The sequence below is a fragment of the Bubalus kerabau genome, chromosome 2 (genome assembly GCF_029407905.1).
Source record: "Bubalus kerabau isolate K-KA32 ecotype Philippines breed swamp buffalo chromosome 2, PCC_UOA_SB_1v2, whole genome shotgun sequence".
NCBI classification, from domain to species: Eukaryota; Metazoa; Chordata; class Mammalia; order Artiodactyla; family Bovidae; genus Bubalus; species Bubalus kerabau.
Genome location: NC_073625.1, coordinates 177,306,157 through 177,323,367, shown reverse-complemented (window position 1 = coordinate 177,323,367; position 17,211 = coordinate 177,306,157). Strand labels below are relative to the sequence as shown.

The following is a 17,211-nucleotide window of genomic DNA, read 5'->3' as shown; positions in this document are numbered from 1 at the left end:
TCTCCTTGCCCATTCCTGCTGGCTGCTCTTCTCCTCTCTTGGGGCTCAGACCCGCACTGCATTTGAGCACTTGCCCTGATCCACTTCTTCTGCCTTCACCTTTCACAGGAGTGACTCCCCAACAAACCCATTGTACCGCCACCACCATCTTGGCAACTTCACCCCAAAGTCCTAAACTGACAGCTGGGGTACAGATGGCTCTGGCCCCCACCCAGTCTCTGCTGAAACTCCAAAAACAAGGAAGAAATACCAGAGAGTGATAAACATGTTGTATTTGAGGGTTTATATATAATAAATTAATGCTCTTTACATTAAAAAAAATACTATAGGTATGTATATGTATATAACCTAATTTTAGAAATATTATCAAAACTGAATTTGTGGTCCCTTGGGGATATGAGGCCCCAGCCAGGTGGCCCGCCTTCCCTCTCACCCATGAGCAGGTCCTGAGGACATCAGCTCCGGGCAGCACTCCACATTCACACCCAGCTGCACTGAGAGGCTCTGTCTGTGCTCGCATAACGTCCCAATCTCTGTTATGACCCCGTACTTTTTGTCTCCCCCCTCATCTCTGCCTACACCCTGGCTCAGCAGTAAGAGGCCAGACGACCTCAGTAAATGACTTGGGGTCAATTACTGAATGGTTGACTCAGGCATAAGTCCCCCAAAGGACCCCATAAAAGACCCAGCTCTACAGTGTTGCCAAGGTTTACAAAACGCTGCAGAGACCAAGTGTCTCCTTTCAGTCTGGAGCAAACATGGAGGTAGGAAGGATGCTCTTTCAAGGTCCTGTTACAACCCTTTCTCAGCCCTGGAACCCATGGGACACTGCCAGGGCTCTCACGGGGGATGGGAGAAATCACATCTGTCTTCTACTCTGCTTCTGTCCAAGGAGAAGACCTCTCAGCTCCTGGGGAAGACAAGAGGCCCAGCAGCCCCGTTGATGGGGGGTTCTGAGCCAGCCCCACCCAGCTGGGTGACAAGGCTGGTCCTCTGGCTGCCAGAATCAGAAGCGGGCTCACCAGCCAGGGACCCTGGATTGACTGGGGCTCCAAGAGCTGGCATCAAACTTCTCCGGGAGCTTTGAGCGAGACAAGGGCTTCGGTTTCTCTCTCTGGTTTAGGTCCTGTGGGAGATCTTCCAAGGAAGAGATCTCCAAGTCACTCTCATCCTCAGAAAGCTGCAGGGAGAACAGGGGAGAAGAAAATGCATCTGACCAGGGAGGACGGATATGGGGAGAAAATGTAGATCTGGAAGAAAGCAGGAGGGGCGCTACTCCTCCCATCTTCTCATGTCCATGTCTTTGAGAACCTGCTTCAGAGACCTGGGGTCACAGCCATTGCAAAACACCCCTGAAATTCCACTGGCCACACTGAGGCCAGCCCCAAGGCCTGTAGAAGATCAGGTTTCTCTTGTCAAAATTTAAACTTTGTCCAGATTTTTGAACTGCCCATGGTGACGAAGTCCAGGGACTTAACTTCTCCAAACTCCTGAGCTGATGCACCAGCGCCTAATATACCCACCCCACCTGCCACAGACTGCTGGTCCAGGGCTGGGAAACACTCTAACCAAAGGTGTGTGAGGGGAACTCCAAGTGTAGGAATCCTTCAGCCTGGAAAAGGTCTGAGCTAGGGCCAACAGGGGAGCCAAGAGTGGGCCAAACTCCCAGGCTGTCCCAGAACCAGAATCACGGTCACCCCACCCCCACCTGCCTTGGAACGTAAGGACAACCAATCAGAAACCTCCAGGGCCCCAGGTGGCAAGCAGGCTCTGGATAGTGCCTCAACCTGCATTGGGCGGTTGGTGCTCTCTCACAACTGAGGATGAACTCTTTTTGAATATATTTTGAATCATTTAGACTCATTACTCACAAACACACATGAGCTACATAATAAGCCGAACATATCACATAGCACAGGGTGGGTGTCGGGGTTGCCAGGGGAGGTGTATGCTGGGAAAAACCAAAAAGTGATTGCCCATTATTTCTGAACTTTAGAGCAATAACATAGGTCATCCTAGGATGCATCTTTCTGATTGAGAAGGGAGGGTAAAATTACAAGAGCCAGAAATGTTTCTGCCTAAGAAAAAACACAAGAGGAATACAGAAGTGGTTCCCTTATGGGGAGAGGGGAGGTGGCAAGGACATCCTAACAGGAATGGTCTGGGAGGCTGAGCATCTGAGCAATAAATCTGATGGCAGCTGGAGCTGGAGAGAGGCAAGGCCACTAAGACATTCTTAGTCATGAGGAAATGGCCTTGGATATTTGGAACAAAGGTGCCTAATATCCCCACTGTGTACTGTGGAGCAGTCTGCTCTGCACACAGTCCTGCGCTGGGGTCCTCGGGGAGTGAAGAAAGGGGAGAGCGTGGCTGTGGGATGAGCTGGAGCCCGAATAGAGCAGCTACTGCTGGAAGCCAGGCACAAAGCCAGGTCCAGGCCCCATCAGAGCCAGAAGTGGGGGTGTGCGTGGCTGGGAGAAACAACGCACCGAGCAGTTGTTCGTGTAATGAACCACAAGGCTTTTCGATGTTAACAAGGGACACAAACAACAAGCACTGGAGGGTGGGCATTGTGCCACTCCTGCAGGGGCAGAGGAGACGAGGGGCATGAGGTCAACTGTAGTGTCACACACGGGCCCTCCCTCAGGCCCCGCCCAGGGCCCCAGACTCAAGCTGGCTCGGTAAGAGACTGCAGGGGAGCCTCCTAGGTCCTACAGCCTACCTGGGGCTTTCCTCCTGGCACAGCAGCTCTCTGTGGCCCGGCACTAGGCACTGGGAACAGACTGACCCCTCCAGCAGGCTTCTTGGCTGGAGCCTCCAACTGCTTCTCGAGGTTTCTGACCATCGATTGCACCAGTGTTCCTGGAAGGCAACCAGAGTATGACTGCATCATCCCCATGGGTCACGTCCCAGCTCCAGTGTGGATAAAGGGAGCGTGGAGAAGAGTCCGAAGGGAAAAAAGGAAAGACAAAAGCAGTAGAAGACAGGCAAAGAGAGAGAGGCTCAGGCCAGCATGGGCGGGGAAGAGAGGCTTGGAACATCCAGAAATGTACTATGTCCTGAAGGGCACGGCTGGGCACAGCAGCTTAGCAAGCTGCCCTTTCCTCTTAGCAGGAGGAACCACTGCCCAGTCAGTACATGAACTGCAAGATTAATATGTAGTTTTTCCTCCAACATCTTCACAGAGAAATGAAGAAATATCATCAATATAAATTTGCTCAGGGCTGTGGGGCCAGATCCACTTTCTATGAACTCCTCACAGGAAGTGGGCTAAGCAGTGACTACATTTTCAGTGTGAGAAAGCAAAGTGGATGTTCAGACCTCAGGACTGGCCAGGAAGCAGGGAGCCAGCCATGGCCTTCCAGGATTCAAATGTCGGGGCCTGAGTAGAGGTCCAGAGTGATGATGACCCTTGGCTCACTGATTGATTAAAAACCAGTTAGTTAAGGGTCTATTATATTCATACTATGTTCCTTGCCCCTCGTCACTCATCTTATCCAGATACCTCCCTTTACAACACAGGAACCAAAACTCTCCACACCAGCACACAGGGAGCAAGTGACAGAGCCCAAAGCGTGTTCAAGGACTCCACACTCCCAGTTCCTAGATGTTTACACCCTATCATCCACCTGGCAGGTCGTCAGTTCTTCTCCAGAGATCTGGTTCTGGTGGGTTAGATGGGCTGGCAGGCTGGGACCATGCCATGGACAAGATGAAGTTCCGCAGAATTCATGACACTGTAGACTTGACAGATGGCACAGAACTGGGATTACCCCCCAGCTTGTCCACTTTCTGCCTTTGGAAAGACAAAACCTAAGCTCTATATTCTTTAAACTTTGGCTAGAAAATGCAACTGAAGCCCAGAAGCTACAAGCCTCATTAATAGTCTTATAAGAAAACCTTCCTCACCTGAGGAGGCCAGCCCGCCTGAGCCCTTGCCAGGGGACTGGGCACTCCCCTCCGAGGTCTCAGTGTCAGACCAGTCCCAGTCATCCTGTGGCCGGGGCCCCACCCTCGAAGGAACTCTCGGGGGCTGCAGGGATGCACGCGGCCCAGCATCTCCCTCCGAGTCCTCTTCAGAACTGAACGGGGGCGTACTGTCAAGAAGGAGAGGAAATGAGGAGTGCGTGAGCTGGAAGGAAGATGGTCAAAGCCACACTTCACCACTTGCAAGCTGGTTGGCCCAGAGCCGGTCCTGCCCCTGGCACCCCTGGACCCAGACACCAGCCAGGAGTCATCTGGAGAGGGGCAGCCACCCTCTGTTAGAAGATGAAGACCCAGCCCCTCCCAGGTGGCAACTGGGGCTTGGGGATGAGTCGTAAGAGGAGGGGAGGTTTGCTCTGGCCTGGCTCCTGGAGTCCCAGGAGCAAGGGACTCCAGTCTCTTCATGGGTTGGACCCCACCTGAGGCCCCTCCTGTTCACTTCTTTCTCTGCCCCTCACCTGTCTGCAGAAGCCAGTGGGGGGCCCAGGACAGGGTGGGAGTCGCACCACGGACCCTGTGAGAATGCAGAGCCCAGCTCACCTCAGGCCAGGCCCTGGGGAAGCAGGGGTGCCGGGGGGTCCAGATGCTCTGGAGCGAGGAGTAGGGCTGGGCCCCGGGGCCAGGCCCAGGCTACGGCTGCTGCGGCTCTGAAGACTTGTCACAGGGGGCTCTGCCGGCTTGGATGGCTGTGCCACATGCAGGGTCCTGGCCTTTGGCTGGACCTCTTTGGTGACCAGCGGGCTTTGCTGGCTTTTGACTAGAAACACAGATAAGCACGCGTTTCAGGGCATATCCATCTGGACCCTCAAGCCCGAGAGGAGGCAGAAAGAGGCTCCAACACACTGGAAAAGAACAAGTCACTCTGTGCAGTGTGCTGCTATCACCACAGCAGATTTAATTATTTCCCCCACCCCAAGTATCCCACGGCGAGCCAAGCCTGGGGACCAGGTTCTATCAAAGACCAGGAGAGCAGCTGGTGTTCCGGGGTCGTGTCATCATTCCAGGAGACCCAGGGGAGGCAGCAGGTCTAAGGAGGCCCAGCGTGTCTGCAGCCCACCCCTGACACAATCCGAGAAGCTGGCCCTGCCAAGGCCACCTACCCTGTCTACCCAACTCCAGCAGCTGCTACTGGAGTTCAGGCAGCCTTGCAGGAAGGCCCTGATGCCACCAGAGGGCACTGTAGGACCACCTGGGCTGTCAAGATCCACACACCTCCTCCCAGAAGGGGCCTGTAGCTGGAGTGTTTCAGGCAGGAAATCAGACACAGCCCCTCCCTCTTCCCAATTACTAGGAGGGCCAAGCGTGGGGGTGGGTTGTGGTGGGGGCGGGGAGTGGGGCTGTTCTGCAGGACCCACGATTTTTTTATGCAAAGAGAAGAGCAGAGAAAGTACATCACAGGGAGGCAAAGTAAGTACTGTTTCATGAAACTCCAAAGTATGGACTGAGCCACAGCATAAAATGCATTTCTTCCTGTAGTTCAAAGTTAAAGGTGTTTGAAATGCACTACTCTCGGAGGATGCACTGGCACAGAAGTGGGCCTTCTAGGAAAGAGTAACCTAAAGGCAACTTGTTAAAGTAAACTTGCTGAGGGAAAATAATAATAGCTACAGTTACAGTGGACAGACCAAGCTAAGCACTTTACATCCAACATCCATTTAGCCCCAGACAGGCTTCCAGAGCTTCAGGAACTTGCTCAAGACCCACGATTCCATGGGAATCCATGGCAGATGCAAACCCAGGTGGTCAGTCACCCCAAATCTCAGGCTTTTGCCACTGACTAGACTACATCCCCCACCTTTGCCTCCAGACAAAAGAGGCATGGTCTGAGCACAGACAGGAGGTGCGCATTTGTACAACACTCCTGGGGACTAGAAGGACAGCACATGGGGGTGCAGAGCCAGAAAGTGGCCTAAGAAATGCCAAGAGAACGGAGCTCATCCCATAGGTCAGTAACGGGCCCTGAGAAGGAACAGCCCCCCGGGGAGGGGAGAGAGACGGTGGGGGAGGGGAGAGAGACGGTGGGGGAGGGGAGAGAGACGGTGGGGGCAGGGATGCTTCCACCCCAGGTTCTGGGGCCACAGGCACAAGCGCCGGGGAGGGGGTGGCACCACGAGAGCAAGAAGCCTTTCTCTTCTCTTGGAAACCAGGACTCAGAGGGCCTTCCATCCACCCCTCCAGCCCTCAGCCCCAGGGCCTGTGCCCTCTCCTCTAAGCTGCCCCGGCCTGTGCTGGGCCCCATCACATCACCTAGTTCTGGCTGGTTTCCAGCTGAGGGGCAGGCCCTGGCCCAGATCAACTTCAGTAACGGGAAAAGTGAAAGTCTCTCAGTCATGTCTGACTCTTTGTGATCCCTTGGACTGTGGCCCACCAGGCTCCTCTGTCCATGGAATTCTCCAGGCAAGAATACTGGAGTGGGTAGCCTAACCTTTCTCCAGCAGACCTTCCCGACTCAGGAATCAAACCAGGGTAAATACTGCACCTCAGTAAATACTGCACTAAATTAAACAAATTAGGAATGAAGGAACATTTGAGGCAGAGGGCTTTGTGACAAATTTCCTTCGGTCTGAGATTTCTTTCTATGTGAAACTGAAAACTATCCTTTCCTTAGAGATTTTAAGGTCAGGTGTTTAAACCAAATAGAACAGAGTTACCCAGATCATTGATATAATTTTTACCATATTCTCATACCAACTGTCCTGTTTTCTATGTAACATTTTTATAGAAAATGATACCACTTTTAAACATAAAATTCCCACTTTATACTTACCCAAGTAATCATTTCCAGGAGCTTTCAGGGTTGCTATGTTAGTAATATTTTTCCAATGTACATGAAGAAAAATAAAGATTAAATCTTAAAATTATTGATTCATGTACCAAATAACAGATAACTAAAATCATCTTGCATACCTCCCAGAGATGTGTGGACCACACTTTGGAAATTTCCTTTGCACAAAGAGCTCAGGTTGGGTCTGCCTGGACATGAGGAGATAACACAAGTGACCCTCCTCTGACCACATACTCCCATGACTGCAAGGAGCCAGGGCATCGCCCTGCATGAGGATCTGGGACCCCTCTAGAGATGGGGGCTCCGGTGCAAAGACACAATTCCCTTGCTCCCTAAGTTCCTTGAGGACAGAGACCAGAGGGTCCTCGCTCACATACTTCAGTCTTCCACAGGAACCACAGGGCCTTTCCTTGTCACAACCCCCAGAGACAAAGCAGCTGGCTCACCCAGGGAAGGAGTCTGAGCTCTGAGGATATGTCTGCCTGCTGAACTGGCCCAGCCTCTCATGCCCTCCCACTGCTCTAGGGCAGAATATTCCATTTGATTGATCCTTGCTTCCATCTGCAGCCCCTGTGCTGACAATACTCTGTTGGAACCAAGTTCAGCCTGTGGTCCAAACAAGCAAAACAGTGCAGAACTGAGCTGCTGAGGAGGCCTTGTGTCTGAGCAGGGACAATGGCCCTGGTTCTCCTCTGCTTCCCTGAGGGACCCAGGTGACCACCCCACCCCTAGACCCTGTTTTTCCAACAGAGGACTTTTTGGACTCAGCCACCTGCAAGAGCCCTATTGTCTGGACCTTCTGAGCAATGAGCAACACCCCGATGAGGACAGGGATTATATCCCTCCTCCACACAAGCCTGAACCCTCCCAGCTCCCAGTCCCAAGCAGGCCCTCTTGCCAGCTCACCTGGCACCTCGCCCTCTGGCTGGGACACCAGGGCCCGGTCCCTCTGTCTGTCCTTGACTCTGCTGGTGGCTTCCTTAATGAGCTTCTCCCTCAGGCTCAGAAACTCAGAAAACCTCCTGGCCTTCTGCTCCCGCTGGGCTTGCAGGATGGACTCCAGGTGTCTGAGGGTCTGAGCGGGAATTCCCTTGGCATCCTGGAAGACACAGAGGTCCCCTTCAGAGATGGGCTCCCCTCCTCCTTCCCTCGGCCTCTCACACCTGCTGCTGGCCTGGGAGTCGCTGGGATCCGTGCTGGTGCCTCTGGGAGAGATGAGCTGAGCATCAGGGCAGGGCGAGCAGGCTGCTGAAAGCAAGGTGGGCTAGGGCTTGGGAGCCCCAGCAAAGCACGAGCAGAGGGATGATGCAGAGGGGCTACGCACAGGTCTATCAACATCAAGCATACAGGCTGAGATGGGACGTGCCTCTCCACTATCCTTGCGGGAGACTGCCGCTTGCTCCTTTCTGTACTTGCATCATCATCTGGCCGGAAACATTGTCCTCCGTGGCTGACAATGGTTGAAAACATCAACTGCAAAAAATCGAAGCCAGGCACCCTTCCAACACTTAATGGAAGTTTCTTGGGCTTTTGACATCCACCCTTGAGGAATAATTTAAGATTAGAAGAAATGTTTTAATCAAGTCTGAACATAAGGCCAAAGTTAGATTGAGTGGTAGTTGAAAAAAGTCAATGATTAAGGAGCATCTTTGATAAATTAAACCTAGGTGTTTGGGTTTTTTTCTTATTTTACTCTATACACAAAGTATCCTCAATGATGTGATATTCCAGCTGCCTTAGTAATAAGGTGGGTGTTTTTAATCATGGATTTCATTGATGCCTTTAATGATAATATCCATACTCTGGTTGAACAGGAGCATGAGAAAACAATGGTGTTCAAATATTAATTTGTACCAGATAGGGCTTTCAGAGCCTGCTCCACCCACAGCCACCTGCTGAGTGGGCATGGCCAAGGGTGCTACTGATGATAGACACTTCACCGCTCCAAAGGCCAGAGTGAGCCAATTAAATTCCTCTTGTCAGAAAATACGGTCCCTTTGTCCAATAGAAGATGGGACATCTTGTTTAATAGTTCCACCAAGACTATCTAATTGTAATTTGTCAAAATAATATCAATATGAAAAGTGAAAGTATTAGTCACTCAGTTGAGTTTTTTGGCAACCCTATGGACTGTAGCCTGCCAGGCAGCTCCTCTGTCCATGGAATTCTCCAGGCAAGAATACTGGAGTGGGTTGCCACTCCTTTCAGGGGATCTTCCCAACCCAGGGATCAAACCCAGGTCTCCTGCATTGCAGGCGGATTCTTTACCATCTGAGCCACCAGGGAATCCCTTGTCCACTTAATGTCCACCATCAGACCTGGACCTTCAAACTAAGGCACATCCCCTTATTATTCATTCTTATAGTATCCAATACTTCACTTGCAGAGCATTTCACAATGTTAAATTATTAAATTCTGGAAAAGCATTGTTTAGTATCTGAGTTCCCTACCATCTATAAACTCCATGAAAAAAATTTTCAGTTCTAATTCATCGTTGTATTCTCAGCATGTGTGTGTGCTAAGTCACTTCAGTTGTGTCCGACTCTGTGACCCCATAAACTATAGCCCACCAGGCTCCTCTGTCCATGGAATTCTCCAAGCAAGAATACTGGAGTGGGTTGCCATTTCCTTCTCCAGTTTTCTCAGAACCTAGTACAACAGTTAGCATAAAGGTACTCAATAAATATTTGTTGAATATGTGAACGACAACAAAGAAAAAGCAGTAGAGACACAGAGAAAGCAGCCAGTAAGTGGAGAGCACGGAGAGGTCAGGACATGGGATGACATCTCAGGAAGCCACTAGAGGAAACAGAAGAGATCACAGTGCCAGCTGTGTGGGTTTATGTTCCCGGACACCAAGGGTGCCCCACCAGAACGAATGAGATGAATAAGCCTACGCTATAAAGAACAATTGACCCTTTGTTGGTTTAAGAACGCCCTGCGTCCAAGTGGTAGGTGCGGCCCTGCCACGGTGGTACCGGAACTCACTTTCTTTATCCCCATGCTTTCCAGCTTCTCCTCCAAGGTGTCCTCCAGGACTGGCCTGAACTGCTTCAGCAAGGTGGGGTTTCGCCTCAGGGCTTCCAGCACCTTCTGCTGTCCACTGTGAGAGTCCTCCAGCTCTGCAGCACAAGACAACCACCAAGGTCAGCTGGGGTGCCCAGAACCTCCGCTCCCAAAGCCCCAGTGCACCCAGCCAGGAATCATGGTCTCCAGCCTATGACCCAGGGCCACTGACCTCACCTGAGGGTCCATCCCCAGGTTGTTCCTCTGGGAATCTAGGCAACAGACCCTCCACCCACCTTTGAGATCCTCATCCCCGGACCTTCAAGATCTGGCTCAGTCCTGTCCCTGGTTCACTCAGAGCTTTCGGGCTTCTAACTCCCGACAGCAGCTTGTTCCCTGGGCTCCATTCTTCCTCCCCTCTCTCCCCACCCAAATTTATTGAGTATAATTTACATACAGCACTGTATACATTTAAGATGCACAGCATAATGATTTGATTCACATTCATGATATATGTATACACATATATACTGTGGACAGACAGCTGCCTGCTCCCCTCGAGTCCACTGTCTAAATTAGGCGTTCTCCCTCCAACTATACACAATAGAATTGCATGGGTTTAAAGTACAGATTCTCTGGCCCCACCTTCCAGCGTCTGATTCCACGGATCTGGAGAAGGGCCCTGGAATCTGCATTTTTACTTGCTCAGATGATTCTGATGGAGGTGACCCACAGACCAACGCCTTAAGAAATGCTGACCCAGTGTGCGTGCACGCTAAGTCGCTTTAGGCATGACCAACTCTTTGCGACCCATGGACTGTAGCCCACCAGGCTCCTCTGTCCATGAGATTCTCCAGACAAGAATATTGGAGTGGGTTGCCATGCCCTCCTCCAAGGGATCTTCCCGACCCAGGCATCAAACCTGCGTCTCCTGCAACTCCTGCATTGCAGGCTGATTCTTTACCGCTTAGCCACCAGGGAAGACCTACTGACCCAGAGGGTAACGAAACAGGCAATTAAAATACAATGTGATTACTGCTATAAAGGGGCTGTCCAGGGTGAGTCAGGGAAGACCTCCCAGAAGTGCTCTTCAGGTCTAATGCCAGGGGCCACTGTGGTTAGAGGTGGACCAGCCTACTGACAAGTAATATGAGTGTGAACAGGCCAGCACTGGGGACACGAAAGAAAACCCTCAAGGAGCTCAAAGTCAAGTAGTAATCTTATCCCTTGGTTGCTTATTTGAAACACCTGGGCTCCATCCCAAGCTAAGCACATCAGAATCTTGGAGGGTTAGCCCCAGGCCTTAAGATCTATTTGTGAAACTTCCCAGATCTTCTAACAACAGCCACGCCTGAAGACCAATTGGTCTAGAGCAGCGGTTCTCAAAGTGTAGTGTAAGCCATGGCATGGCAGCCACCTGTCACTTATTAAAAACCCAGATTCTCAGATCCCCACTCCAACCTGTGTGTGAGTTAGTCACTCAGCCATGTCTGACTCTTTGCAACCCATGGACAGTAGCCCACCAGGCTCTTCTGTCCATGGAATTCCCCAGGGAAGTTGCCATTTCCTACTCCACCACTTCAACCGGACTGAATCAAAACGTTAGGAGGTGGAGCCCAGCAGTCTGTGTTTTAATAGGTCCTCCCTCGCCCCCAGGGTCAATTCTCTGCTGAGTCTGCACAGGGCATGAGCCCCAACTGGGCTGTATATTGAAATCAGCGTTGGAGCTCTGTGTACTACTGCTGCCCGAAGCCCTGCCCCCTGTGTGGTGATCTAGGCAGCAGGCAGCCGGTTGCTCCTCCAGAGTTGCAAGCAGCCCAGGAGATTCTTAGTGTGCGACCATTGCAGAGAGCTGTGGGACCCACAGAGGTCCTCAAACTTGAGCAAGCACCAGAGTGCCTGGGAGGGCAGGTGCAGACAGAAATGGCTAGGCCCTGCCCCAGAAGTTCTGATTCAGTCTGTGCAGCCTGGGACTTGAGAATCTGAAAATCTGCATTTCTAGCCAAGTTCCCAGGGGATGCTGCTTCTGCTGGTCTGACACTAGAAGAATAGAAAAGCAAGTGAAGAGGAACAGCAGAGTCTGACCAAGGTCTGGGTCCTCCCTGCAACAGGATGGGGTGTGGAGGAGGTGGGGAGGGGTCCCCCTCACTCGGTGACCGCCTCCTAGAACTCTGTGCCCCACTGGAGGATTTGGCTCATCCTCACTGTGGACCTTGTGTTACTCAGGGTTACCTGTATAACTTATTTTTACTACTATATTCCAAGGTTAAATGCACTGGGGTGGGAGGGTAGCAGGGGACTGATTAAATTTTGGTTCATCCATCCAATGGAGTACTTTGAAGTCCTGAAAAAATAATGGAGCAGCTCTATATAAAGGGATAAGAAATGACCCCCCATATGGTTAAGAAACAACCATAGAACAATATGTATACTGTGCTCCCATTTAGGAAAAAGGAAAAGAACGCATACATGTATGTGCCTGTGTTTGCACCAAGTGTCTCTGGAAAGAAACGTGACAAACCATTAACAATGGAATCTCTGGGCGGAGACTGGATGGCCTGGCAGGAGGGAGACCTACTGTGCACCCTTCTTCTTTTTCTGCCAAAAGCATAGATGACTGCCTCAAAAGTTAAAATTAAAACATTAAAAATAAAAACATTAAAAAACAACAAAATGCCCCATGATGAACTCTCTGGTGACACAAATAAAACCCTTTCCTCAGCTCACCTGTTGGGTCACTCTGGAACTGTCACATCACAGCCGGGCTGGGCGTGCAAGCCTGGTCAGCAGGCCGGCTGTGAGCTCTCTCTGATCTTTCCTGGGAGTTCCTCCTCCCCGACTCACCCAGGAGAGTCTATTTTTTTCACTTCTCCTTTGCATCCCCTGGAAACATTCAGTTGAGAGCTCTGCAAATCTGAGTCAGTCACTGAACAGAGTGAATAAAAGTGGCAGGCTCCCAGGGCTCCGCAGAGGGCGCCGAGGAGGATTCCTGCACATCAGGTTGGCAGGTGTGATCTGCCTGCTGCCTGCTCGCCACGCAGAAGAAAACTGCAAAGGTCACCTAAGCCCACACAGTGAGGCCACATCCACTGCTCTGGGTCATACCAGGCGAGAGGCGGTGGGGGGGGCACCAGGGATGGGCGACGCAGCAGGCGGCTCTGGGCAAGCCACTGATCCTCTCTGAGCCAGGGAGAACCAGGAGGTTGCACATGTGTGCCTTCATGTCACGTGCCTGACAAGCACGGGGTGGTTAAATATTTACCGCATATCCCTAGTTCCCTGCACCCAGATTCAGGCAGCCAGATCCAGTTAAGTAGAGACAAACTCAACAATGAAGAGGGCAGCCCCCAGGGAAGAAATCGGAGCCTCACCTTCCTCGGAAGAGTCCTCATCTGTATCCACAGCCTTCGGGCCTTCACAGATCCCTTAGGAGAGCAGCAGAAGTTAGTGTCTCCAGGGCCTTGGGCCCCACCCCCACCTCAGAGAAGAGCCAGGACAGCATGTGAGTGCAGGCCAGAGACAGCAAGGACTCGAGTCGGTCCTCTAGCAGACAGGGGCAGGACAAAGCAGTGGTCACAACCATGACCTGGGAGGCAGCAAGATCAGAATCCACATTCCAGCTCTGTCCCTCACTGGCTGCCCATGACAGAAGCCCTTGAACTTCTCTAAGCCTCAGGTGCCTCTTCTAGAAAATGTGGACAGTCATACCCGCCCCACACTAAAGTGTGGGGACAAAGTGCTGAGACAATGGATCTGAAGTCTATGACACACAGCTCTCATTAATGGCTCACCCCAGCCCTGGGCTTCCCAGGTGGCTCAGTGGTAAAAAAAAAAAAAAAAAAAAAAATTGGCTTGCCAATACAGGAGACGCAAGAGATGCGTGTTCGATCCCTGGGTTGGGAAGGTCTCCTAGAGTAGGAAATGGCCTACCCACTCCGGTATTCTTGCCTGAAGAATTCCATGAACAGAGGAGCCTGGTGGGGTCGCAAAGAGTCGGACGTGACTGTGCAACTGAGCACACACGCACACACCCCAGCCCCAGCACTCAGATCACAGCCTTAGAATGGCGCCTCTCCGAACTGGTTGCAAGACTGCAAAAGAAACATCTAACCTCAAGGCAGAGGCTGGGAAGGTGTGTGGGTTTGCCAGAAAAGGCAGAAGGGAAGCTACAGGCATAGGGCAGCAGAGGTGGGATGGAGTCGGAAGGTTTCACAAGGGGCTAGCCAGGTCCTCCAAGCAGGCTGGTCCCCCATAGGTTACTGTCGCCCTTTAGACATCAGCACCTGCATCTGTCAGACACGCACACTAAGAAGCACGCACGCAAGATGAGGAGGGCAGACTCTAGACAGGCATATTCACAGAGATTTGGGGTCAACTTGCTGCAGGATGGAAACAAGGTAAAGTTGGATGGAACTGAATCACAGTTGTGGTGAATTAGAAAGAGCCTGTTCATGAGCCCTGCCTCTCCATCCATCACCTCCCGCCCAGGGTTCTCACCCCCAACCCCACCTCATGTCTCCACCGTCCTACAGAGAAGAGCAGGCCAGGCAAGAAACCCTGCTACCTGCACAGAATGCCTTCAGCATGAACCTGGGCTGGAGCCCTGTCTGTCCTGGAAACAAGCATCTTCTCACCCTCCCTTGTCCAGCCAGAGAGCCTGATGCCACAGGTCCCTGAGCAGCTGCCACCGTCCTCATCCTGTACATTGACTGGTATAGCATGACAGAGACAGGAGAGGGGACCAGAGGCAGGACAGACAGGAGACAGGAGAGTCTGAGACAACAGACTTACCCTCCACCTTCCGGAGAGACATGGCCTGCATCTGCAAAGACATGGAACAAAGCAGGTTATAGGCAGCAGGGGGCTCTGCTGTGAGCGGTGGGGCTGCCTAGCTCTATAAAGAAGGGACGGCCAGTGTTTCCACACCATCCACTGTGAGCTGGAGCTCAGAATACTCTGCCCTGGCCCCACAACATACCTCCTGCTGTGCAGATGTGAGGGCATGGCGTCAAGACTGAACAGTGGTAATCAGGTTGGCACCATGCTCCACTTTCCCATGGTGGGGAGGCAAGAAGGCCCCTCTACAGAGAGGGACTGTGGCCTGAAGGACAGGAACCCCATGCAAGCAGAGGGGCACAAGCACACAAGTAACCTCAGCAAGGACAAGGGAGGCGCCCCCCCGGAGATGTGGGCTCTGAGCTGAGTGCCCCCTGGGGGGAAGGGGGCATGATGTGAACAGCCACTGACTCTCTGTTCAACCCCTCTTTTCCAGGAAGTGCCTCTTCTTCCTTGGTTTACATAGACACAGAAAGGACAGCCCCTTGTGACTTTGTGACCCCCACACCACAGCCATAGCTGACTGTCCAGGTTTGGGCAGAGAATTCTGGATTGGTAACATGTCAACTCAAGAGCTCTGGGCAGCTAACTGGTTTGAGTTTTTATTTTCTTTGTTTGTTTCTTTTGCCACATGGGGCAGACATGGAGTAGAAGCTGACCTTCACAGGGAAAATCAAAACAGTTACAGAAGAAGGAACAGAGACATATCACAGAGCAATGACTTGACCACATTTCATGTCTCTGGATTCAATTTATTCCTAGACTTAGCTGTTCCGCTGCCTTGAGCTTTCTGAGAGACCTTGTTGAACCTTATGACAAATCTCCTCTTCGGCTTAGGCCTGAGTCACTTTCCACCACTTACTGATGAATGATTCATCCAACGTCCATTTCTATTCCTCCTTTGCTTACCTCTATCCTAGAAAGTATAGAGCCAATTATTTCTTTTCTAACCTCCCTCACAACTATAGTTTCCACAGTTTTGACTAGTAAAATATAAGTAGAAGCCTTGAGAAGAGCCTTTCATCAACTTTCTCCATTGAATATGGTTGTGATGGTTGGGGCTATGGCAGCCATTCTGCAACTATCAGAGTCAAGCCTAAGTCAATATGCCAAAGTGAAAATGAAAGTGTTGGTCACTCAGTCTCTGACACTGCAACCCCATGGACTATAGCCCATGAGGCTCCTCTGTCCATGGGATTCTCCAGGCAAGAATGCTGGAGTGGGTTGCCATTCTCTTCTCCAGGGGATCTTCCTGACCCATAGATCAAACTGGGGTCTGTCGCATAGCAGGCAGATTCTTTACCATCTGAGCCACCAGGGAATATGCTAAAGACGGCAATTAAAAAAATAATAATAATAACAGTCTAGAATTCCAATGGCATAATGTTGCTGCTAAATCAAGTGTGACCTCTTTTGGTGTTACAATAAAAATAAACACCGGTTAACCTATTCTGTTATATTTAGCCAGTGGGTTCCTAACTGAAACAACTATAAATAAGAATTCTGGTAACAAAAGGAGGAAACCTCCAGGCAGCCACAGCTTTGAAGAGCTAAATGTGTTAGGGGAAGTAGTAAAAAAGAAAAGCAGCAAGGAAGTGGGTTAGATATGTTGACAGCTGGAAGAAGAGAAAGGGACAAATAGCGAGAGGAACAGTGGATTAGATAGTGACAGTGGGTGTTCCGCCCAGGAAAGCTATGGGCAGGGTGGTTCACGGCAAGGACCTGAGGCCACAGCAGGGCCCAGCTGGGGACAGATACACGTCTCCACTGACCTGGGGCTCAGAACGGGGAGCTGCACCCGAACTGGGCAGAGAATGGTCCACATTAGATGACGAGTCAGAGGGGTGGTTTTAGAAGAAGGGTGCTTAGTAAGTGATGTCTTCTCGTCATACTAGCTTATCTAACAACCTCCTCAGAGGCTGTTAACTTAGGAAAAAGGAATTAGTTAAGAAATGGTGTCTGAGAACACAGCAAAAGGAGCACAGGCTTCGCATTCCACCTACCTGGCTAGGGTTGAGTCTCACCCCTGTCATTTATAACATGCATTGTGTAGACTCAAGCGAGGTGCTTAAGTTCTCCAGCCTGCCTCATCATCTGTCAAAGGAAGCTGGGGAGAAGGTAATGTCTACCTTGAAAGGCAGCAGTGAGGTTTACATGGAGGAATAAGCAAAGTATTAACCAGGCGCTGGCATTCACATGGTCTCTGCTGGTACTGTGAACCCACCAACACAGCCCCTAAGGACAGCAGTCACGTCATTCTCATCGCTTTCTGCCCCTCAAGTCTGAAGACTCTTCCCTCTCCTCAGAGACCCTAACTAATGAGACGGGAGCCAACAAGTCCAAGAGACTCTAAGGAGATCCTCACAGGGAAGGGGTCTACGGCTCCAGGTCCCGGCTGGGAGGAGGGACACGCCTACGAGGAGGGACACGCCTACCATCTCCTCCTGGGAGGCAATGAGCCTGGCTTGTTCCTGGAGCTGGGTGCGGAGGGCATGGATCTGGCGCTGGGCCTGGGCGGCTGCTTTCCTCTGATCCTGAGACAGGGTAGCCTGGAGTCTCTCGTTCTGCTCCTGCAGCTGGTGGCACAGGGTGGCCGGTCA

The 17,211-nt window shown here is 51.4% G+C and overlaps 1 protein-coding gene across 2 annotated transcripts in view; it reads right to left on the bottom strand.

Annotated features, from left to right (window-relative positions):
• Positions 1-252: 252 nt before the first annotated feature.
• The window catches only part of DZIP1L (DAZ interacting zinc finger protein 1 like), a 57,482-nt gene continuing 40,523 nt past the window's right edge, over positions 253-17,211 (bottom strand). Inside the window, exons 9-17 of one of the 2 annotated variants that reach the window (XM_055569585.1) lie at positions 17,047-17,187; positions 14,567-14,597; positions 13,147-13,200; positions 9,758-9,891; positions 7,676-7,868; positions 4,525-4,741; positions 3,910-4,097; positions 2,723-2,862; positions 253-1,180 (exon numbers count right to left, since the gene is read on the bottom strand). In XM_055569585.1, coding sequence (XP_055425560.1) covers positions 1,019-1,180; positions 2,723-2,862; positions 3,910-4,097; positions 4,525-4,741; positions 7,676-7,868; positions 9,758-9,891; positions 13,147-13,200; positions 14,567-14,597; positions 17,047-17,187 — 1,260 coding nt within the window. In that variant the 3' untranslated portion in view covers positions 253-1,018. The remainder of the gene's footprint in view (positions 1,181-2,722; positions 2,863-3,909; positions 4,098-4,524; positions 4,742-7,675; positions 7,869-9,757; positions 9,892-13,146; positions 13,201-14,566; positions 14,598-17,046; positions 17,188-17,211) is intronic. The other variant, XM_055569586.1, reaches the window with a different exon arrangement.